Source organism: Ictalurus punctatus, chromosome 26 (genome assembly GCF_001660625.3).
Source record: "Ictalurus punctatus breed USDA103 chromosome 26, Coco_2.0, whole genome shotgun sequence".
Taxonomy (NCBI): Eukaryota; Metazoa; Chordata; class Actinopteri; order Siluriformes; family Ictaluridae; genus Ictalurus; species Ictalurus punctatus.
The window spans coordinates 10,022,409-10,049,613 of record NC_030441.2 but is presented as its reverse complement, the minus strand read 5'-3'; the positions used below and the strand labels follow the sequence as shown (position 1 = coordinate 10,049,613).

The 27,205-nt window shown below is 39.3% G+C and overlaps 3 protein-coding genes across 3 annotated transcripts; 2 read left to right on the top strand and 1 right to left on the bottom strand.

Annotated features, from left to right (window-relative positions):
* Positions 1 to 1,846: 1,846 nt before the first annotated feature.
* On the top strand, positions 1,847 to 19,078 carry ankrd10a (ankyrin repeat domain 10a). Its single transcript, XM_017458124.3, has 6 exons — positions 1,847 to 2,198; positions 3,930 to 4,082; positions 8,029 to 8,120; positions 16,379 to 16,614; positions 16,699 to 16,785; positions 18,133 to 19,078. Exons 1-6 carry the CDS (start codon positions 2,001 to 2,003, stop codon positions 18,489 to 18,491), a joined length of 1,125 nt encoding a protein of 374 aa, XP_017313613.1. The 5' UTR covers positions 1,847 to 2,000; the 3' UTR covers positions 18,492 to 19,078.
* Positions 19,079 to 20,110: 1,032 nt separating this feature from the next.
* LOC108259060 (ubiquitin-conjugating enzyme E2 A) lies at positions 20,111 to 22,671 on the top strand. The gene is made up of 6 exons (XM_017458194.3): positions 20,111 to 20,491; positions 20,826 to 20,906; positions 21,207 to 21,232; positions 21,470 to 21,559; positions 21,753 to 21,841; positions 22,042 to 22,671. The coding sequence occupies exons 1-6, from the start codon at positions 20,448 to 20,450 to the stop codon at positions 22,168 to 22,170; spliced, it is 459 nt and encodes a 152-aa protein (XP_017313683.1). The 5' UTR covers positions 20,111 to 20,447; the 3' UTR covers positions 22,171 to 22,671.
* On the bottom strand, positions 22,457 to 26,252 carry LOC108259058 (inhibitor of growth protein 1). The gene is made up of 2 exons (XM_017458193.3): positions 25,460 to 26,252; positions 22,457 to 24,054 (listed from the first exon to the last, which is right to left on the bottom strand). The coding sequence occupies exons 1-2, from the start codon at positions 25,593 to 25,595 to the stop codon at positions 23,342 to 23,344; spliced, it is 849 nt and encodes a 282-aa protein (XP_017313682.1). The 5' UTR covers positions 25,596 to 26,252; the 3' UTR covers positions 22,457 to 23,341.
* Positions 26,253 to 27,205: the final 953 nt, after the last annotated feature.

Below are 27,205 nucleotides of genomic sequence, written 5' to 3'. Positions count from 1 at the left end.
AAAATTTAATTTAGCTTTTTTTTTAGTCATTCAGAGGTGGCTTAGCCTATACTTTGGATCATTGTCTTGGTGCATAACACAGTTGCACATGAATTTCAACTTACAGGCTGAAGGCTGTACATTCTTCTGGAAGATTACCTGGTAAAGAGCAGAATTCATGTTTCCCTCAATCACTGCATTTTGCCCAGGGCCTGAAGCAGCAAATAATCCCCACACCATCACACTTCCACCACCATGCTTGACCGTAGGTATTTATGTTCTTTTTTCTGTGTTTGGTTTACACCAGATGTAACAGGCCCTCTGTTTTCCAAACAGTTCCACTTTCGACTCATCAGTCCACAGAACATTCTCCTAAAAGGTTTATGGATCATCAAGGTGTGTTTTGGCAAAATTCAGATGAGCCTTAATGTTCTTCTGGGTTAGCAGTGGTTTTCACCTCGCCACTCTTCCATGGATGCCATTTTTGTCCAGTGTCTTTCTGATAGTGGAGTCATGAACAGTGACCTTTATTGATGCAAGAGAGGCTTGTAGTTCCTTTGATGTTGTCCTTGGCTCTTTTGTGACTTCCTGGATGAGTAGTTGCTGTGCTGTTGGAGGAATTTTGGAAGGTAAGGCACTTCTGGGAAGGTTCATAACGGCTCCCACTGTGTGTCCCAGAGCCTTTGAAATAACTTTATAACCCTTTCTAGACTGATGTATTACAATCACCTTCTTCGTCATCATCACCATCATCATCATCATTTCTGGAATTTTGGCATAGTGTGTTACCAGGTAAGACCTTTTAACCAATCTCATGCTGTTGAAAAAGTTCTATTTAAGTGTTAATTTGATTGAACAGTGTTTGCAGTAATCAGGTCTGGTTGTGTCTAGTCCAGCTGAACCCCATTATGAATGCAGTTTCATAGATTTGAGGAATTAGTAACTATGGGGGCAAATACAATTTTCACACAGGCCCAATTGGCATTGAATAACTTTTTTGCTTCAATAAATAACATTATCATTTAAAAATTACATTGTGTATTTATTCAGGTTGCCTTTGTTTTATGTTAGATTTTGTTTTAATTTAGGAAACTACCATGTAAACAGCAATTTTTTATTACCTTAATCCAACTAAAGTCATACTAGAAGTAAACACAAATGGAATTAAGACGTGTGGAGTATTCCTGCATTAAATGCATTATCGAAGTGCATTACTGACATGTACACACCTTAATCACACTATTAACGTCGTGTGAGAGTTTTCACCACATTTTGCGACAGGACACATACGGCAGCGCTCAACCGTTTTACGGCAAACAAGAGAGCACGGCTGCGTCCGAAACTACGTACTTACCTACTATATAGTAGGCGAGATGCATGTATCTCAGCTACTATATAGTAGGTAAGTACGCGGCCCACAGCCTCAAGCAGTCGTCTATTAGCACGTTTAGCATGACAAATAATTACCTGCACTTGAAGCTTTCATAAAATTAAAAATAAAAACACCCAATACTGTATACGGTACCATAACGAAGACGAACTGTATGTCGATACGTTAAATTCTGGAGGGACGTCGGACAGCGTGGTGCGGTGACGTAATGACGTGCGCTGTTAATCGATCTATGTTATATAACATGTCAAACGGGTACATGAAAGGAATATTCTAAAAGCAGCTCATGTAAACACCTTAATCGCAATATTGTCTTTAAGGTCTATAATTAGATTACTGCTGTCCATGTAAACGTAGTCTATGTCCTCGTCTGTAACTCCAGCTGGTAAATCCGATTCCGAAAGATCATAATCTGTGTCTGTTTTTCGCCCCACGCGCAATGCACAGCAAAATGAAATCCGGTCCTGGACTTCCGCACAACCCGCTTAAGTTTTCAGAGTGCGCGGTTGTCTTTTGTTGTCTGAGCAGGAGCCTCACTGAGCTGTACAGCGTGCTCGGGGAAAATACACCGATATCATTTTATTTTTTTCCCCGCCACCACTAGAAAGACCACTCTCAGAGTTGAGGAAGCATGTCGGTGAGCATCGAGCTGGGCTTTTCTAACGACGAGGTGCTGAGCACGCGCTTCCCGCTGCACCGCGCGTGCAGGGACGGAGACGTGCGCGCGCTCTGCTCCCTGCTGCAGCGCTCCGACGACCGAGCACAGCTCCAGGCGGAGGACTCCTTCTACGGCTGGACTCCCATTCACTGGGCGGCACACTTCGGAAAGGTAGTTAGTAATCTTTTGTACCTGTCCGGCTGATTAGGCAACAAATTAATGGCTAGGGGGAAAAAACATATTTAGAGAATTATAGAGTTGGTGACATTTAGGTCAGATTAGTTGTGGCCGCTCGCGCTCTTGTTGCGTGTGTGTTTTTGAACGAGAGAAACCGTTGGATTTATCCTAGGTGTCTAGGTCGTGTTTCCCGTCGGCATTGCCGGGTGTAAATCGTAACGCCTCGCTCTCGCTCTCTCTCTCTCTCTCTCACACACACACAACTCGTATTGAAGACAGTTGCAGAGGTAAAGCTAGCATCGTCAGTCAGCTAGGGGGTGTGTGTCTGTGTGTGCGCGCACGCGGGCGGAGGTGAGCGCGGAGAAAAGTACGTCATTGATTGGTTGCTCGAGAGCCAATAAAAGGCGACCCGCCAAAACCACTGTGCAGAACTAAAAGGATTTTGTGACGCGGTCATAAAAAATACTTCTTCCGTGAACCTGTGTTTGGTAGCTTCGCGTTCATTAAAAAACAAACAAACAAACAAACAAAAAAAAAACATTGTTTAATATGTGTAATAGTGTGCAAACTCGTTAGGTACGAAAAATATCTTAGTTTCTACTAAATACATAAAGACATGAATTTTGAATGGTTATTGTAGCACTGTCTCATAATACGTGATTTTAAAAACAACAAACGGTTGGTAGTTATTTTTAGCCTCAATCCCTGTTGGGAGTTTCCACAGAAACCCCCTGAACAAAGGCCAGTGAAAATAGTGGTGGTAAGTAGGTAGTTACTTGATTTAAGATTCAGTCTGACATAAAAGTTGTAAATCCTAAATCTCACCCTAGTGTACAAAGATATTTTTGTGTTTTCTGGACATAACAGCTAGCATAAGCCAGTTAGTTCAAAATATAAATGTTTAAAAGTGTAAGCTTTTTACATCAACATGACTGCTCTGGTGCTTTGGAGGATAATATCATATGGCAGAACGGAAGAGTTGAGGGAGATTGTGTGTGTTTTTCCGAAAGAAAGGTGTCTCGGATGTTGTCAAGTTTGTGTTTGTGTGTGAGTGCAAAGCCTGAGAGTCAGAATATGAGCAGTGACTCACCATGACTCACGGTGATAAAATGGCTAAACAGCTGCTTAAGACAAGACGGGCCAAGAAACAAACCTAAATATTAAGGCTCATTTAATGACTATCTGACGGTGGATTTATGGCAAGTCTCTTGTTTCCTGACAGTCTGCACCAGGTCCAGAATGGTGCCCTGTTCCCTACAAACAGCAAAGTGTGTTACCCCTCTAGGGTATATCATTTAGTTATTGCAGCGATTTGGCAGAAAAAAGTGCACACATCCCTAAGTATTTTACTACATACTGAAAAGAATGCCGTTTCGGACAACCATCGGATCCTTTTTGCAGAATCAAACAATTTTATTGTGGTCCTGCTATTGTTTTCTGTAGGTCCATTAACACAGACACTGATGATCTGACTGTGTTTCACAAGCAGGAGAGTTATAAGATATCTTCACTCTGCACTATATTTTGCTCGGTTGATGATGTTCCTGTCATCAGTACATCTTAATTAATCCGACTGGTAAGAGCTGATGTGTATAGTACAACAGGTGGTGTTGATTCAGATATAGACTAGATTTGAAAAGTTAGTGCTGTCTGTCTGAGGGTTTTGTTTGTCTCTTTAATGCAAAACAGTGTGTTTATTGTCCATCTCTTTCCTCCCCACTACAGCTGGAGTGTGTATTGCGATTGGTACAGGTGGGCTGTGAGGTGAACGCTGTGACAACGCGCTTTTTGCAGACTCCGGCTCACATCGCTGCATTCGGAGGACACCCAGAGTGCCTTGTATGGCTCCTGCAGGCTGGTGCTGAGATCAACAGACAGGTGAGTGCTTTATTATATGAGCGATGTAATAATGGTGGCCATTTTTGACCATTATATTAGTATGACGGAGTTTTCTGTCATTGAATAAACTAATTTACCCCCGAAAGCTCTTGCTTATCACACAACGGCTACCAACCGGCAAAGATGTGGCAAACACTTTTCTGTTGCGCCACTCGAGCCCTCAAAAAAGTCTGCTGTTTAGAAAGAAATCAATTTGGAAAAGAATGATAATGTTTCATGCTTATGTGAAGGTCTCAGCCAGTGAAATGGAGAGTCCTGGCATAGGATAATGTGTAGATATATAGACTTGCTTAATAGATTACACATTAACCCTTCTATTATATGGGGGGGCATTACATCCATTATGTTATGGGTCAATATGAGTTCCACAGTTTAAATACACACAAAAAACAGCTTAAAACAGTAAACCTTTATTATGGCTTGTTCAAGACAAGCCATAAGAAGAAATATTTGCATATAAGTTCATGACCCTAAATGATCAACAAATCATTCAACAAAGTTCATGACCCTAAATCAAACAATTTTAAAGAGAGATTAACCAATATTTCAGACATCTCAAGTGTGGAAATGGGTCAGATTGAAAAAATAACATAAAAGGAGCGTTAAGCATAGATTTTTGGGCATGGACGTATATGAACTATAGAGATGCACAACTTTGTGGGTGCAAAGTGAGATTGTGGAATCCACACATTTGCCATATCGTGCTCATACCAGAGGGCTGTGGTTTAAATTCTTATCAAACTCTCTTTGTCTTTGTGAATGCAAACTTTTAAATAATGTTTGCGTAAAATAAATTACACTGTGTCGTTTGTATGAGGTATGAGGAGAGTTTAGGCATAATTTCCTAAAAGAGGGGAAATCAACAGCTGTATTGTTTCAATTTCCTTTAAGTAATTTGTGCTGTTTTATTCTGTAACACTTACCTTGCTATGTTAAAGCCAGTGACCTTTCAGCTACCCACGTACCTGTTCTTCTCCATACTCTCCCTTGATTTATTCAGTGCAAATCCCCTTGTACAGGATCATCCTGGCCTGACTTTGACTGACCGCTTGATTAAACTTTAGGAGATATCTGCCTGGAGTCATGCATGGACAATAAACAAAATACCAAAGGATAGTTGCAAGAAAGAATAGCTTATATATCATATTTATACAGCAGTTAGTTCTGGTCCACTAATTTGGTTAAGCGATGCTCCAAGAGTACATATTTTTCCTATTACTGCAATGGGGCCTTTCACTGTGTGTATCACTCTGTTCCACTGGGTACTATGATGAGGTATCTGTTTACACTAGCAGAGCAAAAATAAACAGAACATTCGGCCATTTTGCGTCTGAAATGTTATTTACTCAATATTTTTTATAGAACTGTTGTCTAAAAGCAATTTCGCACTCACGACTGTGATTACCTATGGCCAAATCACAGATATACCAGTATTTGGTGTAACCGCAGTCTTGCTTGTGCGATATTGCTTAAACATGTCATAGTTATTCATATATAATGGAGCACCGTCAATCTCTACATAATTTACATAATTTATCCATTCAATTCAGCAGTACCTAATAGTTTTAATGTGAAGTCATTGTTTTTTTATTTATTTTAAAAAAAAAAGTTTTCATTCTTAGGATCTTTATTAACGTCTAGTTGCAGTAAAAACTGAACTCATACAAAAACAAGAGGTACTTCAAAAATATTAACATGGAGTCCTATTACAAAATACAATGCCTGCATGTTTGTTAAAATATCTTTTAAAGTATTTAAATAAGGATTTTGTCAGTTTGCTTCGACTTAATATTGAAGTCTGACCAGGATAATTGTAAAGAAGATAATATCACACATGTAAATAATTTGTGACGGCAATTAAACAAAGAAACTGTATGTACATTTAAAAAATACAGCTTAGCAGGTTTAACTGCTGCACACTCTTCAACAGCTAGTTATTCTTTGCATTCTTTCTTTGAGATGATCTGCTTTGCCACGCCTCTTGTAAGTCATTCCAGAGGTTTAACATTAAACATCTCCCTCAATATGTTTGATCCAGCTCCTCCCAGACCAGCTTGATTAGTTTAAGCTTCGCTGACTGGGCAGGATGTTCCAGTCACAGATTTTTAGTGTCTCACTTTTGTACTATTTCTTGTAAGGCTATGCCATGCTTTTAGGGTTGTTGAAAATAAAAAATGCAGTAACAGCCAAGGAACAGGTGAACATGGTGTCCACAGGCTCTTACACTTTCTATACAGTAGACATCATCTCATATGATACAGAGATATATTACTAGAACTCCAAATGCAAAGTAAGAAAAGACCATGATCAGATTAAAAAATGAAGAAGGCACATGCTAGGATAGTGATGTTACTCAGGGCTGGGTGGAGGAGAGAGTGATTATCCCTGTGGCATAATTGTTTGGTTTGACCTACATTCTGCTGTTTCTATAGAGCAGTCAGTGTGGTGTGTTTTGCCTTCCTCTAGAGGGAGTTCACTGCATCCATCTCTCTGGCCAGTCTCTTGAAAACACAGATTTGCTCCAGTTTCACCATGTTGGCACTTGACATGTCACAGCATCCCAATGGCTCTCTGCCTGGTTTCTTGTGAAATGGGGACAAAAGGAAAGCACAAGGAACTGAATAAATATGATTTTAATTATGGGCTAAGTAATCTGTGCCTAGTATTAGGGGGATTAAAGATCTGTTTATGCCTTGTTCTACTGCAGCCAGAACGTAATCTCTGATAGCCTATCCAGAATATAAATTGCCACTAAGCTTGTGTTTCTCTCTTATGCAGTACTAGGGTTGCACGATTATGGTCAAAATGATGATCACGATTATTTCGATCAATATTGAGATCACGATTATTCATTGATTTTAGGGACAACATATTTCACATTTAAATAAACAGACCGCTGCTTTCACCTCCATGTTGTGCTACATTCCTGCTAATGTACAAATCTTTGCATCAAATTTGACTGATCCTTAAAGTGCATCATCTCGTAGAAGCAAAATATAAATAAAATTGTACCCAAAATATAGGACAAGTAAAAATAAAAATGCCATCAACCAAATGAAAATATGCATCAAATATAACAATATGCAACTCAATGAAAACAATTCAGGCGAATGCAGAAAAAGCAATAACAGTGTTTACAGGAGGAGAGACACAGCCAAATCACCCAATAGAGTGGTGCAGGGATGACACCACTCTGTGGATGAATCTTCATCCACGTTTGTTTTTGGGAATTGTTCATACCTGAACCAGTTCTTTTCCTGTTCGGCGTGATGACGTTTAATGTCCCCGACAACGTCTGTAGTCCCATTTAGAAACTTGCTAGTGTCATGATTTCCCCTCTCACAAGCACTGGAGCTTGTGAGAGGGGAAAACCTCGTTCTGAAACCTGAAGCGAAGCTGGCGGCGTGAGCTGCCAGCTAACTCGTTTCTGTGTTTTGGCATACAAAATGATGTTATACGTTGATGGCATACGTTTGAAATGATGGCATACGTTGCAAAATGATGGCATACGTTTACGTGTTTTGGCATTCAAAATGATGTCATCCCTGCACCACTCGATGGTGACTGGTTGTAAGTTTAGGAAGTGCTTGATTTGATTTGCAGCGGAGTTTTCTATGCACGGAGGACGAACTTTAAGCATCAGTATCGCAGTCGTTCATATTCATGTAACGGTGAGCAGTCAAAATCAGACTCAATATTCGATTAATTGTGCAGCCCTATACAGTACTAGTTACAACGTACCTTAAGTGACTGATGTAGCTGTAAAAGTGCATTAACGTTTCATGTGATTGGAAAAATTGCAATGACTTACAGGGTGGTTTTTTTTTTTTTTTTTTTTTTTTTTTTTGTTTGTCCCCCCGCCCCGTGGTGGAAAGCTGCAGGTTTGTGTACATTTATATTAAATGCTTCATGTGTGTCGTTTCAGGATTATATGGGTGAAGCCCCCATCCATAAAGCTGCAAGGGCAGGTAGCATGGATTGTATCAATGCCCTGTTGTTCTCAGGTGCAAAACCAGAGTAAGTTATCCTGTGCTTCTTCTTTCGTTTTTACACTTCTTCTATGAACCAGGAAACACTGTCTTTAAGGGATATCCACCAAAAAAAATACTATGTCGTACTACTGGATTTCATCATATAAAGAAGCCAGATGGTGCAGAATGCCTTGAGTCACTGGCACAATAATTTGCCCATAGACACTTTCACCAAAGGGTCTCTGTAAGTCCATTTTGCATTACATGTAGCTCTAAGTAATTATGTGCAGCTTGTTGCCAAAGACAAGCCATTTTTATTAGCTGTATTGATCCAATACTCTGATGTGAAACTAAAGTGTGTTGTTTTTAGATTGATTCCGGCTTTTATTGATATATTGACATACTGAACAGCAGAATGAATAAATGTCCCTGCTGTGTACCATTAAGAGGCTATTGGTATTAATTAGGCTGAGGGTTTTTTTTTTTTGGTGGATTTCCCCTTTTCAAACATTTGATTTAACCTCTTGCTTTTACCTTAAATAATTGAGTTTCTTTCATGAGCCTTTAATGAACAGCCATATTTCTTATAGGCCAAAAACAAATGCACAATTCCTAATTTATGCCCTACACAAATGTCCAAAGCCACAAATACAACTCTCGCGTCCTTAAATTGTCATAAAACGGCTATTCTTAGATTATGCCTCAACTAAATTTATTATTGTCCTTGTGCTTGTAGTGGTGTACTTTGTGTAAATTAGGAAAATTTAGAAGATCTAACAAGTGTATAAAGTTTCTAATGAGATTGTGTAATGTAATGCAAGTATAGCAGGCTCTTCGATGAGTGGATCATTAAGGCTGACATACTCTTAATTGGACTTGGCTTATATTAAAATGAAGCCTTGTCATAAGTAAACAAGAGAATTATAGCATTAACCAACTTCAGTTTCTGTTCCATGTCACACTCAGAGTGTGATTTTAATGCTGCCTTCAAACTAAAATTAGAATGTTCCTTAGTCTGATAGTCCTACCGTGTCTTGTAACTATGTCTTGTAATTTCCAGTTGGTTAATTAATAAAGCAAATCCTAAGCAACTTAAGATCACAGACCACATGGATTGTATTTATGCGAATCCTAATATTACGTTCGCCACAAAGGTCCTCCGAAATGTCTGAAGACATTTGGCATGAAAAGGATTGTGCATTTGTTCAATAAGTGTAATGTAACTGTACGATGGGTTAAGGCAGTAGATAAGCGTGTGTCATGTGTTTGCTGCTAAAAATCTGTACTTGAAGAGAGGAAAGCTCATTGTGGGTGTCCTGGGGTTTTGGTGGGTGTCCTGGGGTTCATTTTTAAGGGATTTAAGGGACTGTACTTAGCTGAACCATTTCATTAGACTATTCAACTTCAGAAATTCTTGTGGTGACAGCACACAAAAACTAATCAAAATGTATATTATAAATGAGCAGACATTTCCATCCATTGTGCTTCTTAAAATAGATTTCATATAAATTACACAGAGGACTTTCTGTAGCCATTGATTATCATCCTTTTCCTATTCTTTCTTTAGAGTATCTGGAAGAATGCTACAGAATGTTTTTTTTTTCCCCCTCACAAACCCTAAAATTAGTTTAGAGCTTGTTTGTGATTTTAGAAGTAGTAAAAGTTCACTTTGTAGTTCACCTTTTCCCTCCACTGGACCATTGAAATAAGTGTGTAACATTTATGGTTAACAAAGAAGTCATCTCAATGGAGTGGGAGAAAAATTTTGTTACATCGGCATATATATCATGTTTAACATGATACCTAAGGTAACGTTGTGTAGGAATTTTGGTGGAAGCTTAGTAATAATAATTCAGTAATTATTTGACAAGTATTGCATAAGCATACTTTTAAAGCTGTCCACTGAGACCATGCGTATCTGGAAAAATGCATGTCATGTAAAATTAAGAAATATTTAAATTTAAATCTGCTTAATTTGATCAGGGACCATATTTTAAATTTTGCCAGAAAATTGGTATAGTTTACCTCAATCTGAGGGATTCTAACATTAATATTATAGTACGTTCTACTCTTTTTATTTTTTAAAATTTTTAAAAAAATTTTGAGCATTACATTTCATTTAGGTAAATAAACCAAAATCATTTTAGGTCTTTGGCACAATGTAAGTTGGAATGTTTGCTACTTTTTAAATAATTGAGAAAGTTGCACATGAATGTAGTTAAGTGTGGCTAAATGAACTTCTGCTGCAAGTTTAAAGATTTGAATTTTAACTACATAGGAGATATTTGAATGCACTTAAATATTAATGAGCATATAATTTAGTAGTATTGGTGCACTATGCATTCCTATTAAATATACATTCTACCATTAAATATACAGCAAATGGTTACCCAAACTATGTATTAGTACTCTATATCCAATAGATCGTTGTATTTATGAGATTCATCTGCAGAAAACCTGGGAAATGGAAACTTGCTTCTCTTATCATTTTTTGTGATGCGAGGGGTGTGGGGTGGGGGTGTGGTGGATGCATAGTTAAAAAGAGAGAATTAAATGTTTGCTGTTTAAAACAGACTCTTAACACCGTTTATGTCAACAGATAATCATGGTTATTTGGATGATTTTGAAATTTGGATAATTTTTTTTAGTAAACTTCAATTCAGTTTATTAACTTGCGCAACGTAAGGCAAGAGTTTTTGCATTTGAATGGGTAAATATTATGAATAATATTTTGTTCTGGGAGTCATTTGCATACAAGATCTAGTCACAGCAGTTGACGTTTTTTAAGATAGAAAAGTTTGGGTTTGTTTTTAATGATTGATCTGTAGTTCCATTATCAATTAATTCATTTTGCAGATGATTGCCTTGAAGATGTAATGTATCATGTCTTATAATTCAATTAATATTTAATCCAATTCATCTCAATTAGGTTTTTTTGTGCCAGGTTAATGAAAATGTGTAGAGATCAACCTAACCTAACCATTAACACTCCAGTAAGTTTTAATTATCGCCAATTTATTGTTGAATCTCCACCAGAAAGGAAATTATGGATAAATGATGGAAATATGAAACTGCTGCTGGCAAAAAAAAAAAAAAGCTCGGTATCAAACTAGAGCAGAGTTAGAAAACAATCTTGGCAGCAGTACTTCATTTTGCTTAAAACAATTCGAATTGGTCACCACTACATGAAGCCTATGGCGTTAATCTTTCAAAACTCTCTTTTTAATGAGCTTTCAGCCCTCAAGCTTTCTGGAATATTGTAATTATATGCAGTCTGACCTGCGCAAAATGATTGTCATCTAGTTAGCAAGATTAGCCTGGTTCAGCAAGTGTAGGTTCTATAAAGGCAAATGTGCAAGTGTTTTTGTGCTTCCTAGAAATAAATGTATGTTTCACTGTTGAACCTTTTTGAGTTTGACATATATGAAATTATGTTGCTTTATTTTCTGAAAGTAGTATGTTCAAAAAACATCAACAACAACTTATTGAAGCTACATTGTGAAACATTACAGAGAAGGAAAACCCCTACACATCTCAATGTTTTGCAGCCATTGAAATTGAACATGACTTGATTTTCTCAAGTAAAGCCCAGAAAAGGGGGGAAGCATTCCAAAAACTGCTGAATCTGCCACACGTGCTTCAGCGAACACCCTTACAGTTGTGGCAATGAGTGTTCTCACTATCGCTTCCTTCAGTATCTACACACTGGCAAACTGTCGAGGTATTTCTTGCGGTGATTGGTTTTGATTTTAGGAAATCAGTAATGATAGTATTGTATAGGCATGCATGCTTTGCTTAGACAGCATCAGCTTTGTTATTATTATTATTATTATTATTATTATTATTATTTTTCATTTAATGTTTTTTTTTCAGTTTGCAGGAAAGACTCGTGTAGTAGCTAGTATGAAATGATATTAAAAACATCTTACATGTGGTTATGTAGATATTAGCATGAATGTACTACTAGTAGTATGCTTAGACTCACAAAGCAAAGCATTTCAGGAATAATGAAACAAATGCTTCCTTGAGCAAATTCATTACAAATTTATGTACTAAAGCGTAATGTTGAGTATAATCTTTGGATATTTATATATCTTATAAAACGTAGCTTTTCAATGCCTGACAATGGTTTTTAATGCTTGTTTTCATGCCCTGAGAATTTTTATCACATTAACAAACATGAGTAAGTAACAGTAGTACATTGTTGTAATGGGGATAGTAGAAAAAAATTAAATATTCAGTAGCCGAATTCTGTCAACTACCTTTATCTTAACCAAAATGAGCAGAATATTACATAATATTAAACTGACACATCCACCAAAAATGACCAAATCATGGAGATGTGTGTATTTTCCCAATTAATGTAACAATATGGAGAGATGCATACATTAATGTTTGCTTAGAATAGCACTGATTAGAAAGAAGCTACTTACAAGGTGTCAGCATTACATTTTCTATGTAATGATTCCTTTTGTAAGAATCTCTTTACAGATATATGCCTGCCTGAAAGAGTGTAGCAAAAATACAGTGCTGAGTTAAGGTAACACAAACAAAAACTCAGCCATACTTACAGGAGTCTTTGAAGTGTTGTTTTAATGAAGCCAAACAACTCAAAAGCCGGTCCAAACTGAGCTACACAGAAGAATTGCACTGTGTTGACCAGATACCTGTGCAACCCACTCGGTACTGTGGCGTGAACCACTGAATGGTCCAATCGCGGACCAGTTTGGACCTCCCAGTGCAAGCCACAAGACCTGCATGATCCACTGAGCACTAATTCATTAGAATTCTATAGAGCTGCAACAACTAATCAATAAGAAACGATTATGAAATTAGTTGTCACCGAATCTTATCGATTAGTTGGTTTGCGCACAGCACAGGGTACGTTTACTCAATGTGTTACTTTTTTTCCGAAAACACGCATCGGAGAGTAAATGCTAAAGTTTTGTCCCAGATGACCTACTATACACTTGCACTATGTATTATTCGCTCTACCGTGTAGTGTGAGAAAAAACACGAGCGTTTTTTTAAATAACTGGAAGTATAAGCCGTTTCCCAGACAATGGCACATGACGTCAAACGCACGTAATGCGACGCTGCTAACTTTAGCAGAATGCCCAAAGTCAATGTTACCTTTTCTGGCCAACATTACCTCAGTCACCATCACATGGAGGAATAATCGTCAAGTGAAGGCGGGGGGAAAAAAGTGTGACCCAAGTCCTCTAAGGCAGGGGGTGTTTTATATTAATTGTAGTGTAGAAGATTTTAACCTGTAAACTTTACAAATCAGAGCTTGTGTAGCATGGAAGCATAACAGTAATGCCCGAACACAAACTTATGTTTATAACCAAAATGCTCCAATGTGTGCAAGGGGTTGGGGAAACTGGTGTGAGTTGCTTAAGAGGTTCAGTTTAAATCGAGTTTATTGTGATTATATGCTGTATTTGCGTACTTGCACAAAGACCTCAGCGGTCCGAGACCGCATTTAAGTGTATTCATATTCAGATATTCTTCTTTATCTTTAAAGAGCAGGAACACGTAAATGTAAGCCTATTTGCATGGCTCTAAGTAATGAAATGATTATCCATTTCGTCTCTCCCAGTTTATTTTGCGCCGTGCTGCTTAGTGGCTCACGCGGGTCTTGTGGCTCGCACTGTGAGGCCCAAACTAGTCTGCGCAGCACAGTTAAAACCCACCCTTCTGTGTAGCTCAATTTAAACCAGCGTTTGGTTCAGCAAACTGGTACATGTACAATGATGCAGACAATAAGCAGAGAAACATTAGGTGGGAAGTCTTCTATATGAGAAAATTATTGTCCAGGAAATACAATGATTAGCCATAACATTAAAACCACTGTCAGGTGAAGTGAGTAACCTTGATTATCTCATTACAGTGGCACCTGTCAAAGGGTGGGCTATAATATTAGGAAGCAAGTGAACAGTCAGTTCTTGAAGTTGATGTGTTGGAAGCAGGAAAAATGGGCAAGCGTAAGGATCTCAGTGACTTTGACTAGGGCCAAATTGTGATGGCTAGACGAACGGGTCAGAGCATCTCCAAAACAGCAGGTCGTGTGGAGTGTTCCCGGCATGCAGTGGTTAGTACCTACCAAAAGTGGATCAAGGAAGGACAACCGGTGAACCAGCGACAGGGCACCCAAGGCTCACTGATGCGCGTGGGGAGTGAATGCTAGCCCGTCTGGTCTGATCCCACAGAAGAGCTACCGTAGCACAGATTGCTGAAACAGTTCATACTGGCTATGATAGAAGGGTGTCAGAACACACAGTGCATCACAGCTTGCTGTATATGGGGCTTCGTAGCCACAGACTGGTCAGAGTGCCCATGCTGACTCCTGTCCACCACGGAAGGCACCTTAAATGGGCATGTGAGCATCATAACTAGACCATTAAGCAGCGGAAGAAGGTGGCCTGGTCTGACCAAATACACCCTGTCATGGCAACAGTATTCTCTAATGGCTCTTTCAGCAGGATAAGACACCCTGCCACAATGCAAAAATTGTTCAGCAATGGTTTGAGGAACATGACAAAGAGTTCAAGGTGTTGACTTGGCCTCCAAATTCCCCAGATCTCAATCTGATCGAGCATCTGTGGAATCTGCTGGGAAAAACAAGTCCGATCCATGGAGGCCCCACCTCACAACTTACAGGACCATAAGGATCAATATCTTGGTGCCACATACAACATCACACTTTCAGAGGTTTTGTGGAGACCGTGCCTTGACTGGTCAGAGCTGATTTGGTGGCACAAGGGGGACCTACACAATATTAGGCAGGTGGTTTTAATGTTATGGCTGATCGGCATATAATGTATACTTAACACAATATTTTAAATGCCTCAACATCGAATACTGCATTACTGTCACTGCAAAATAATATTGGCATATACCTAACAGCGGTAGCTATTAGCTTGTTAATCCTGCAATTTGTTCCATTTGTTTTTTCTTTATACCAACTTGAACCATTGTCTGGCATTGTTTAGAAATACTTTTAATCTATTCAATTCTGTATCTCAGCAGATTCAAAGGACACTGATGCACTTGGAAGCATTTACATTTTCTATTTAAGCTTGGGGATTGTAGGTAGGAATTTGTAAAGGCAAGCCAGTCATGTTGTCTTTTGTTTGTGTCAAAACTGTTTAACATTGTCTTTAACTTTGTCTCTGTTTAACTTTGTGCTCAGGACTTGTCCCAAATGAATTGTTTATGTACATGGATGAAGTATTGGTTGAGGGACAGTCTAGGAGAAACAATAAATTTATGGACGAACCCAACACATTTCAATTGGTCATGTGAAGCTCCATTATTACTTATGTTAAATTTTTTTTGGATAAGTCATAATTTAATAATTGAATGTAGTCTGCTAGTGCAGTTAAGCCATAATTAGAAATTGTTTTTGCAAAGAAAAGTGATTTTAGATAATAGACAATTGAATTTTGAGGAATAATCTACCAGAATGCTGGCATGTCTGATTGCCATCAATTAACTTAAGTTTATTATTTTTTTTCTAGGTCACATTATTGTTAACTGCTCTATAGGTGTTTATAATTAGACTAATCTCGTTGTTGTAATGATTCATTTTTATATTCTCGCTTTTTTTAAAAAATCTTTGTATGGCAGAGGTGGATTAATGGTATTTTTATTTCTTCATTTTAATCAAATCTCAGTCCACTTCAATAATCAACTTTATTAGCATAAATATTTGCCATACTAGATTGCTAGTTACTGTATTTTCTGTATCTTAAGATTTCTCATTTTTTTTGTTTAAAAAAATTACCTTTTTAAATGGGTTGGTTCATCCAGGGGTTCTTTATTTTTGTACGTTACACACTGCAGATGGACTTACAATGTGTACTGTTTGAACTGTGTTTCCTCTAGAGTGTTTGTTTGCATTATTAGAATTTAATAGCATATCTTAAAAAAAAAAAAAACCTAGTAGCAATATCTGAAATTGGTTGAACTTCAAGCCTGAATCCAATTATAGTTTGTTTCGATCACGTCCAGTGTGTTAGTCATAGAGTGCCCAAAATGAGGATATTGAAAATTAATCATGTTCTGATCAACAAGAGGAAGTTGAATTATAAGACAGTGCAGATGTGCAGTACCATGTACTTTCCTTTTTCAGTGTGTATTCATTGAAAAACCCCAAATAAAAAAAAAAGTAATAGTAATAGGGACAATATAGGCATTTGTTTGCTAATTATCATTATTGAAATGATTTTTCCCTGTTGTTTTGACATTGTTGTTCATCACTGTAGACCACTGTAGTGATCATCTTTCTTCGCTGTGCAGATTAAGGAACACTAACGGATTGACTGCGGCCGACCTGGCCCATGCACAAGGCTTCCAGGACTGTGCTCAGCTCCTCTCCAATGCAGAGAATCAACTAAAGCACCTAAATGGGTTTGGCCATAATGGAACTGACCTCCCCCACATCCAAGGGCGGAGTCTTCTTAATGGGTTAACCAATAGGAAGAGGCTCCATGATTGCTCAGAGCCAAATCACGTCAAGAAAGCAAGGGTTGATGGTAAGTGTTAGAATCTTGTGAAGGTTATAGAAACAGTGGGAAGTGAATATGTTTTTACCTCATTTCTGAATGTTCCTCCTTCAGGTATGGATTTTCCTGTGAAGGCAGTCAGTGCGATGGAGGAGGATATTGAATGTATGCATGTAGAATCTGCCCCAGACAACCAATCAGGTGCGACTGGACCTTTTCCACTTTTGCCTACTGACAGTGAGCATCATGTGGACAGTTTTGCAATGGACAGGCGTTCTCCCACCTCACACATAGTGGTTCCTGCTCCTTGGCCTTGTACAAACTCGTATGCCTACCTGTAATCTGTTAGGAAATATCCCCTGTAAATTAGTATAGATTTTCCCAGCATATATATTAATTAGATTTATTGTCTACATTTCTGGTGCTCACATTTCACCATTTAATGACCTTACTATTATAAGGTGCTGTTTGATGCACCATATCTTAACAGATCTTCCACTGTTCTACTAAACTAGCAGAATTCTGGATTCTCTGTTTCATATAAAACCATGGTTACATATGTAACCTGATCATTCATTTTCAAAATCAAACCTCAATTTTAACAGGATACATTCGAACGTCTGTTTCAAAGTTCTAGCTGACCATCAGTCCTGGTTCAATTTATTAAGCATACTGCATGTAGCTAGCTTATGCCATCTGATGCTATCTGATGTTGGCTGAAATATTAGCTTTCTGCTGCTCTGAGAACTTTAACATGTACAGTTGACCAAGAGCGGTCCCATCGCATGTGCTTCTTGATCATACAGCTACAACGTCTCCTCTGGTCTGACATTTTAAGTCTAGATTGGCCATTCATAAGAATTCATATTTATATGATTTGCCTGTAAATATGATACATAATCTGGTCCCTCTCTACATCATCATTAACAGAGTGGGTCACACATTAGTCAGAGGCTACTAAATTTAATCATGTCGTGTCGGAGCAGATTTGGTGGTTTCGTCAAATAGTGAATTAATCAATAATTAAGTCGTTATCTATCGTTTGAAAACCTGAGATTTAATTGGCGTATTTTTGACCAAAACACCAGATAGAACCTTATTATACTGAGGTCAGTTTTGTGTATATGCATTTATTTTAAAGTGTCTCCAGTCCTGTGTTGTGTTAGACATACAGTATCACATTTCATTTATACCTTTTGAAATCGAACTTACTGGCCCATAATAAGTACATAGTTAAACTTTCAGAATCAGGCATCATTTTGTTTTGCTGGTCAATCCAAAGTGCCTGTTTTGGTCATTGCCACATTAGGTTATATTGTTGGATTTTCCATCTTTGTAATAATTTTGTGACTTCTGGTCAATTGAGACTGTTTCAGAAATACAGGATTCATGCATCTGAATGGTAAAATCAAAAACATTCATTGAATGGTCTGAAGTGTAAACTCTCCACACACTCTAGACAGAAATTTATATTTGAGCTGGTAGTCCACAAAACACTCATTCCCCCATCTGGCTCTGTCTGACCCCATGTTTTGTTTTGAATGACAGATGGCACCATAGAAATAGCCACTGGCTTAAGCAATGGCCACACACAACAGAAGAGTTTTGACACAAACGGCCATTGCCCCGAACCCCAGCCTGACGTGCCAGACCTGGGTAGCAACATGTGCGGCTCACTGCACCTCAGCGGCAGCCCCAGCAGCTACATGTCTCACAGGCCCTTGTGGGCCACGTTCTCATCAGACTTCAGCGATCATCTGCACTACGGCCACTACCACGGCTTTGGAGACACGGCTGAAGACCTGGAGGACACCGGAAGCCGCCACGAGCACAATACAACTGTAAAGCTTGAGCAGCACTACAACCAAGAGGTGTTAAATGCCATGCAGCTGTTTCATGGCTCTTGAAAGGGTTAGAGCCAGTCTGTTTGTATAAACGTTGGCGTGAAGAGCCACCCAGCCGCCTTAAACCGTAACCAGTTTACCCTGACTTTGCTCTTGCACCTTAAAAAAGGCCACAATAAAGGAGTTTTTTTTGTTGAAGAGAAAAGCCTTTGTACCAAAAGGGTATTTGTGTTTTTGTATCTGACTTTTTGTGCACTCTTTATTTTACAGTATGTTTGAATAATAGATTACACAGATAATGATTAAGTAAAGCAACCGTGGATGATTTGTTAACTGTGGTGCATTCAGCTTTCCTATCCCCCCCCCCCCCCCCCCCCTCACCACAGGAGTTTGAGGACTTGTATAAACAGAATAAGTTTATAAGTTTAAATGTTTGTGGGGGTTTGTGCCAATATTTTCCCCCTTCAGTAGTTTGGCACTAGCATTAAAAATTGTATGGAACAATATATTGTTTCCTAATTTTCCTGAGACGTTGAGTTGAAAAGTTATGTAAAACTGACTCGCTGTAAGTATTTGTTTTGAGAAAACTGAAATTTTTTGACATTCCTTCAATCTTTTGTGCTGTGATATATAAAAGTATTTGAGACAGACTGTGTTCCTTGTGTCTCCCCCCTCTTGACTTTTCAGTGCCGTCTAATGTTTCGGTGGATTATAATATTCAGTCTGCATTTTAATTTTGATGTGCATTTAGATCGGTTTTGTGAAAATTACATCTCTATTGATTAATATTTGGAGATTTAAAAAAAAAAAATCACTTCAAATTTGTATCTATTCCCATCCATGTACATAAACCTCTGCAGCAGAACCAATAAGGTGGTTCAAGAAGAGCTAGCATTACGAAGCACTGTCAGAACATCACTTTTAAGTGCACTCGGACATACTGAGTGCTTGCAAGTCAAGTTACAGCTCTAAACATGCAAGGTTACCCTCATAATGATTTATGGGAATGTGATGAGGAATTGGGGGCGTGTCTATTAAAATAACTTAACAAGAGGCCAATCCAAATACAAAAACATTCCGGACCGGAAAATTGGGTTTCAAAACTTTTTTTTTTGCCATGCAATACCCTTGTGCTGAGACCATGACTTCAAGTATCATGTTTTAATCATTTCTACATATTTTTCCACATTATATATACTAGTAAGAAATGAAAAATATTGACTATTGCACCTTTAAGAACGAAAGAGTTGAAGAGACTCTGATTATTTACAGGTATATGGGCCTCCTGAAAATTGTCTAATGTTGAACACTTCAGTCCATCAAGATTCTGTATGATGAATGATGCTCTGTTGTGTTTTGCATGTTCTCGAGTCAAGGTAAGGGAATGGTTTCCTTATCACAAAACCTGAAAGAAGGCTGATCACGTTCAGTTAATGAATACTAAAATGAGTTTAGCCTGTCAGTCACAAAGTTTTAAAAACCGAAAGCTCGGGGCGCTGAAAGAGCTGTACATAGGTGTCACAGCCTGCGAGTAAACAAAAGATGAAATTTGATTAGAAAGCTATTTCTGAGTTCGAGCTCATGTGTCCTGACACACACGTCGACCTTTACTGCATCATTCAAACTCCGCCCACATGTCCGGAACAGACCATTGTACGCGTACAGGGTGAGTCATATAACTGCGTTAGTAGCTTCTATAACAGCGTGACAGAAATACCTTCTGTTCACGCCAGCGTCGGGCAAATTAAAAACTGCTCATGCGGTTTAAGAAATTAAAGTTCGCTTACTTTACTTGTGAGACTTTAAAGACGCCGTTAAACAGTTCACCCTGATAGAGACATGGTACGGTCTGTAATTCCGCCTTGAAATCCTCATAGCAGCTTTCTAAACATTAGCTGCTTTCCTCCCGACGCCGACGTGTGCGAGTCGGCTGAGAGCTCTTATTTGATATCAAGTTGCAATATCGAGGCATTTTTTTTGTCATAACAATTCGCGCCGAGCTGTCGTCTATCCGTAACGATGTCCACTCCGGCCCGAAGAAGGCTCATGAGGGATTTTAAAAGGTGAGTCAGCCAAGAACGGTCAAGGAAGCTGGCGGTGTTTACGACAGTCGCTTGTATGCTAAGCTACCTTGTTTGGGTTCGTTTATTAAATCCTCGTTTTATGGATAAATGTGATTACGTCATCGGAGGGTAGAAATAATATCACCCACAGAGCAGAGTAATATCTTATTTGAGATTATTTGTGCTTCACATCTGACGCAAGTTTGACGTCTAAAGTCAAACGTCATTCCAGCTATTTAAGGTTTTAGCACAAATCCGTGGGACTTCAGTATCTCATCACGGATATTTAAGCCCACATCATCACTAATGGCAGTTTGTTTTGTTGTTAAACCAGACTTCAGGAGGATCCCCCTGCCGGTGTTAGCGGTGCCCCATCAGAGAATAATATCATGGTGTGGAACGCGGTTATATTTGGGTAAGCAAATAGGCACTTGGCAACCTGGCCACTTAGAAAAGCTCATCGAGGGAATCAGGCCTGGGGTTTGTTTTTTTTGTTTGTTTTTTTCTTTTTGTTTGGCTTTCTGTTTTCTCCAACACTTCATGTTTGATACAAGAGAGCACTTCCTTTTAAACGCCTTAGCCTTAGATTTCAGGCCTTATGTGGTTTTGGTCAGGTGCAACTGTCAGCTTGCATTCAATACTCATTCTGTCTAGGTGTCATTTCACTATACTGCAATAAGAGATTGCTTATTTATTACTTTTGTTTGTTTTGCAGACCAGAAGGCACACCCTTTGAAGATGGTAAGCATCCCATCCTCTTAATATTATTATTATTATTATTATTATTATTATTACTATAGCATACCACACAGTAATCATGTACTGATAATCCGATTATATTCACCATAACCGGCGAAATGTCAGATTATCCAAATGAATGTGAAATTCCATATAAGTGCAGACCTTGTAAACACAGCCTCGACTTCCAGCATTAATAACATTGCACATCCTACATCGCTTTAAATCGTCTCTTTACAGGTACATTCAAGTTGACTGTCGAGTTCACTGAGGAATACCCAAATAAACCACCCACAGTCCGATTCACCTCCAAGATGTTTCATCCTAATGGTAAAATCATGTGTTTTTTTTTTTGTTTGTTTGTTTTTTTTTCCCTAATTGTAGATATTAAGCAAGTCTTTGTTTTTTGTTTTAAATCACCGTTTGGAACAAAACTTCTGTTTGTTTTTAGTTGGTTTTTGGGGTGAGTTGTTTAAAGTGAAAAAGCAAGCTTTCCTAAAAGATGCTCTGCTTACGTTTTCAGTTTATGCAGACGGAAGCATATGTCTCGATATTCTGCAAAATCGCTGGAGTCCGACTTACGATGTTTCGTCAATTCTCACCTCAATCCAGGTAAATCGTAGAAACATGTCAGTTGTTATTTAAAACCATGATTGTGTAGTACTCTCTTACAAAACGGTTCTTTGTGTGTGTGTATATATATTTAATGTCACAACCATAAATCCAACTGTGAGACATTCAAAATAATGCGAATGACAAAACAATGACATTTATTATTATTTTTCATGATCTCTGGTTGCTTCTCTTTACAGTCTTTGCTTGATGAACCCAATCCCAACAGTCCAGCAAACAGCCAAGCAGCCCAGCTGTACCAGGAGAACAAGCGCGAGTATGAGAAGCGTGTATCAGCCATTGTTGAGCAGAGCTGGAGGGACAGTTGACCGATGAACTGTGTGGTTATAGTTTAACCGAGTGAATTGTGAAGCATCTCGTTCCACCCACCTGTCCTGTCCTTTTTCTTTCTATCACTCGCTCCATCCAATATAGAGCTCAAATGCACTTTAATCTGCTTCCTCACCCCACTCTAGCCATAGTCTCCTCTTTTGGAGGACTTGTGCTGTCCTATTGACCATCTGGCCTCGCTGTCCAACACGTAACCAAATACGTTGGCCTTTTGCCATGGGAACCTGGAGTAAACAATGTTCTATTCAAGGGGCCTTTTTTAAAAAAAAAAAAAAAAAAGTGGAGTCAAATTCCATGGACTGACATGGTACAGGCCTGAAGTTGTTGCATTTTGACTGTGCCTGGTTTGGAACTGACCTGTCACACGGTTAGGCCGTATCGTGTGCTGTTACATGCCCAGATGTGTGATTTTATATTCCATGATGTGTTGTAAACCTGCCTCTCATGTACCATATTGTAAGAATACACTTTGTCGTTCATGTGCTTTGTCTGTGCAAGCTGCTTAGTATGGGGGGGGGGGGGTTGTGTGTCTGTGGTTGACTTTTTTTTTTTTTTTTAAGCTCAAGGGTTAATTTCTTTTACCCTTTGAAATACAGAAAGAGGAGTCTCTAGTAGTAAGTAAAAGTGACTGTACCTGTAATAGAACCTTGAGGTTTCCCCCTTCATCAGTTTTTGATGAAGCTCCTTTTAATGAATGGTGAAAGACCTTAAAACAAGTCCAGTCATTTTGTTCTTTCAATTCATATCTGGCTATTCCAGCCCTAAACAGAATGTAAACAACTAATAGATTTTAATACATATTTAATTACCAATTAGGACATTTCTACTTCAACACTTAACATGTAATAGCCACATGCTGTAAGCACCTTCATAAAATACTTCAGTCACCCATACTGTTCAAGTAACAACAAAAGAAATGAAGGTCAAATACTTCTTTGCGCACATCACTGCCACATTTAAAAAACTTAAACTCAGGAGGTTTGAGTTTAAGCCCTTTTAGTGCTATTTGGTAGTAAATAAATTCTAAAATGCAGATTGAGGTGACAAATTGACAGAAGTTATACCTAGCATTAAACAAATATATAAAATAAATAGAAATGTTGACAGTTCAACACGTGGTTCATGATCAACAGTTCAACAGGTATGTGGCTACCTGTTATATGCCCTCTCCTTTTTAGATTTCTCCAAGGCTTTGTCCATGGTTTTTTCTGTGTCACCCCTGCACTTTGGGCAATACCACTTCCCCTTGGGTTTATGGTTGAGGCCAACACAGGAGAAATGGAACCACTCAATGGGACACTCGTCGTTGTCGCAGCCGATCATCTCCCCATAGGAAACCTGCTCGCAGAGACAATACGTGGGCTCATTGGGATCGATGGGCAAGTCGGCTGGTGAAGCCTCCCTGTCCTGCTTTGCTTTGGATCTCTTCTTCTTCTTTGACGTCTTGGCCCGTTTCTCTCTGCTCAATTCATCTCTGTCATTGTGAATCATCTCCCGGTTCTCGTTGCTGTTGTTCTTCTGCCGCCTGGAGCGCTTGCTGGCACTTGCTATTCTTTCGACCGAACCCGGGGTCTCTTCTCTGTGTTTTTCCTCCTCACGCCTCTTGCCAGGGACGACGGCTGTCACAGAGGGCACGTCATGGGGCTCATGCTGGGCTTCTAGAAGCTCGGCAAAAGCATCCACCTGCCGGCTGCGGTTCTCCACCAACTCCACCATCTGTCCAGCAAGCTGGATCTTCTCATCTCCCAATTCCTGGCTGCGGATCAGCGCACGCTGGATGCAGTGCAAAAGGCGGCGCCGCTGGACAGGGTCCTCCTCCTGCCTGTGCTTCTGGTATGCATCATCTAGCTCCTTGAGGATCTCTGCAACAACCATGCACGACACATTCACCATCAGAAGTTAGATTACGTTCTTTAAATTGAGAGTTTAAAATATCTTATTTTTATTAGCAAAGCAAGACATCAAACACTGAATAATAGCGGTACACGTTGGCACATATATTGCAACAAGTAAAATATTGAAGAATAAATTAATAACTATAATTAATACATTTATACATTTAGGTCAGATCAAAAAATACAAGCTCGGCCCAGACATGACATTGAACTTTAAGCAAAGAACTTGGCCACAAAAACTCTCGGCATAAACACCAAATAGACCCGCCTCCCTGCATCATTAACATACAGCCAATCCCAGTAGAACGTCTAAAAACCGAAACCCGCCTTCTAGAACGTTATGAAACCAATCACTGATCTCGAACTCGACCTGCTGCATCCGGAATGGGCGGAGTCACCGAGTTACTGACGAACTCTCTAACCAATTGCTGCTGTTCTACGCAAGACAAACAGCGCACAGCCAGCTCTGTTGGCCAATCAGGAACGGAGGTGGGTGGAGTTTATAGTCTGTGCAAAAATAAAATCTGTAGCGTAGGGTTCGTGCCCATTTCTACACAACAGTGTCAAATGAGCTGACGCACGTCCTTTTAAAAAAGAAACGCCGGAGAAAACGCTGGGAATGTTGGTTAATTCATTCAAAAAGTCGGCTAAAAAAAAAGTTGAAGAAACCGTTTTCGTACCCAGGAGGAGTCGAGAAACATGTGATTACAATTTATCATTTGAACGGTACAAACATAGTACACACAAAAAAAGACAAAACAGAGAGAGAGAAAGAGAGATAGAGATATACAGCCGGTACAGTCCGCGGATAGTTTTTAAAGCACCAGGTGTGTTATAGCGTTTAAATCATCTTATAATTCATTTCTCCGGCTGTTGCAAAGTGCTCAGCTCGCCAAGTATAAACACAATGACAGCATAGATCACATCTCAAAACATGACAGCATAAATGTATCTAATGCCCCCTCACAATTTCGCAAATTCTCCAACCAAATGCGACTATTGTGTCCGAACCAAAACGACCGAGAAAACAAAGTGAACACAGGAGAGACGTAGTAAATCGCCATTCCCTCCCCCTCCTCCTCTAAAAAAAAATTCGTATGTAAATCACTGACGGCAGAATGAAACCTAGAGCAGTCGTGATGGTCATGTTTCACCTCGACAACACCGAATGTAGCTACAAGAAAATCCATAAAGAATTGTTGACGTTTCTAACGGAGCATCAAAACTGTATGAACCCCATTGTGTTCACTCAGCACTTCAATCCTAAACGCACAACGTGATTTCCTCTATTCACATCACACACACCCACACACACAAAACAATCTGTTTATAGCCTGAAAAAGCGGATTACGGAATAAAAAGAGAGCATTACCTTGATATTTAGAGTCGATCTCTCTCATGAGAGACACGTTTCTTTGTAGGTCGAACGGCAGCGATTCGACCAAGTCGAGATATTCCGCTACATAGTTAGTAACCTGCAGTGGGTCCCAGCTGGCTGTATTTAACATTTTAGCTCCGACTGTTTACTTCAGATTCTCGGAATGAGTCCATGAAACGGCTACACAAAACGCATGTATACCTTGTGAGTAGATTATCCTTAGGGAAACGCACTGCAAAACCGCCCTACAAGCATCCAACACAAACTTCAAACCAAAAAAATGTAGCCCACAAAAGGATTTTTTTTTATTTATTTAAAAGAAACCACCAATCAGTGCAATAAACAAGAAACCCGATATGAAATATTTAGATGGGATTCCGGTCGGGAGTGAAAATGTCCGTGTCGCATTACTTGATCCCAGCGTGGAGATCCTCAGGGTAGTTTCAAACACTTGGGGGAACAGTCTGGTTGTTACTGCGCATGCGCTAACGCAGCAAAAAAATAAATAAAAAAATAGGAACGATTTTGAGTCCCGATGATCAACAGCATAAAACGCATTTTGATAACCGAACGGCTTTGAAATATGTCAGTTTTGTCTAGTCTTCGTGATGCAAAACATCGCTTTATTTAGGAGTGTATTGCAGTGAGGTTTTTTTTGGGACCGAAAATGGTTTTAGTTTCCAGTTTGACTGCAGAGATCCACCGGCAATACATTTGTGTGTAGAAAGCGCGTGACACCGCAGCAGTTTCACTCAGCTAAGAGTGTGTTTTGTGTTGTGTTGTGTTACACCCCAACAGCCTGCTGGGTTACAACTGTAGCCGTGTATGAATGTAATAGCAGCTTTGTAGCCATTTCGTATTAGCTGAAGTTAGCCAATGACGTTGTGGTGGGCGGGACGTTTCCACATCACACATAGTGCCCACCACAGCTAAACCAGTCGGGGTTGCCAGAGCTTTGTTTTTAGCCCACGGAATTGGGACCCTTATGATCAGTTGCGTATTTATTTATTTATTTATTTTGTTATTTCCGTTTGCAGATTAGAGATTGTGAGTTTTATACATTATATGAAACGTGTGTACATGACCAAAAGTTAATGGATAGACCTACTTGACAATCAGACACATATAGAGTCACCCCCAAACTGTTTCCAAAAATTTAGAAGGACACAATTGTAGAGGATATCTTTGTTTGCTGTAGCGTTACAGTTTCCCTTCACTGGAACTAAGGAGCCCAAACCTGTTCCAGCATGACAGAAATACCCCTGTGCACAAAGGGAGGTCAGTGAAGACATGGTTTGCCAAGGTTGGAGTAGAAGAGCCTGAGTGTCCTGCACAGAGCCCTGACCTCAACCCCACTGAACACCTTTGGGTTGAACTGGAACATTGACTGCACCACAGACCTCCTCATCAAACATCAGTCAGTATGTTTACATGGACAACAATATTCCGATATTAACCCAATTAAAGGCGGGTGTACATTGTACGATTTTTAATAGTCCTTTGCAACTGTTGCTTGTCAGACTGTATGAACATGATCCCGACTGAAAGCCATGTCACACTGTAGGATCTCAGTTGTCATTAATGTCAGACTGTACGACTGTCAAGACGTGAAAAACGGACGCGAAAATCTTTTTGGATTCTCAGACGACCAAATTGTGGTCAAAATCACACAGTGTGCACCCAGCTTAAGACAATACTCTGATTAAGAAACTACCATGTAAACAGTGATTTCTGGCTACA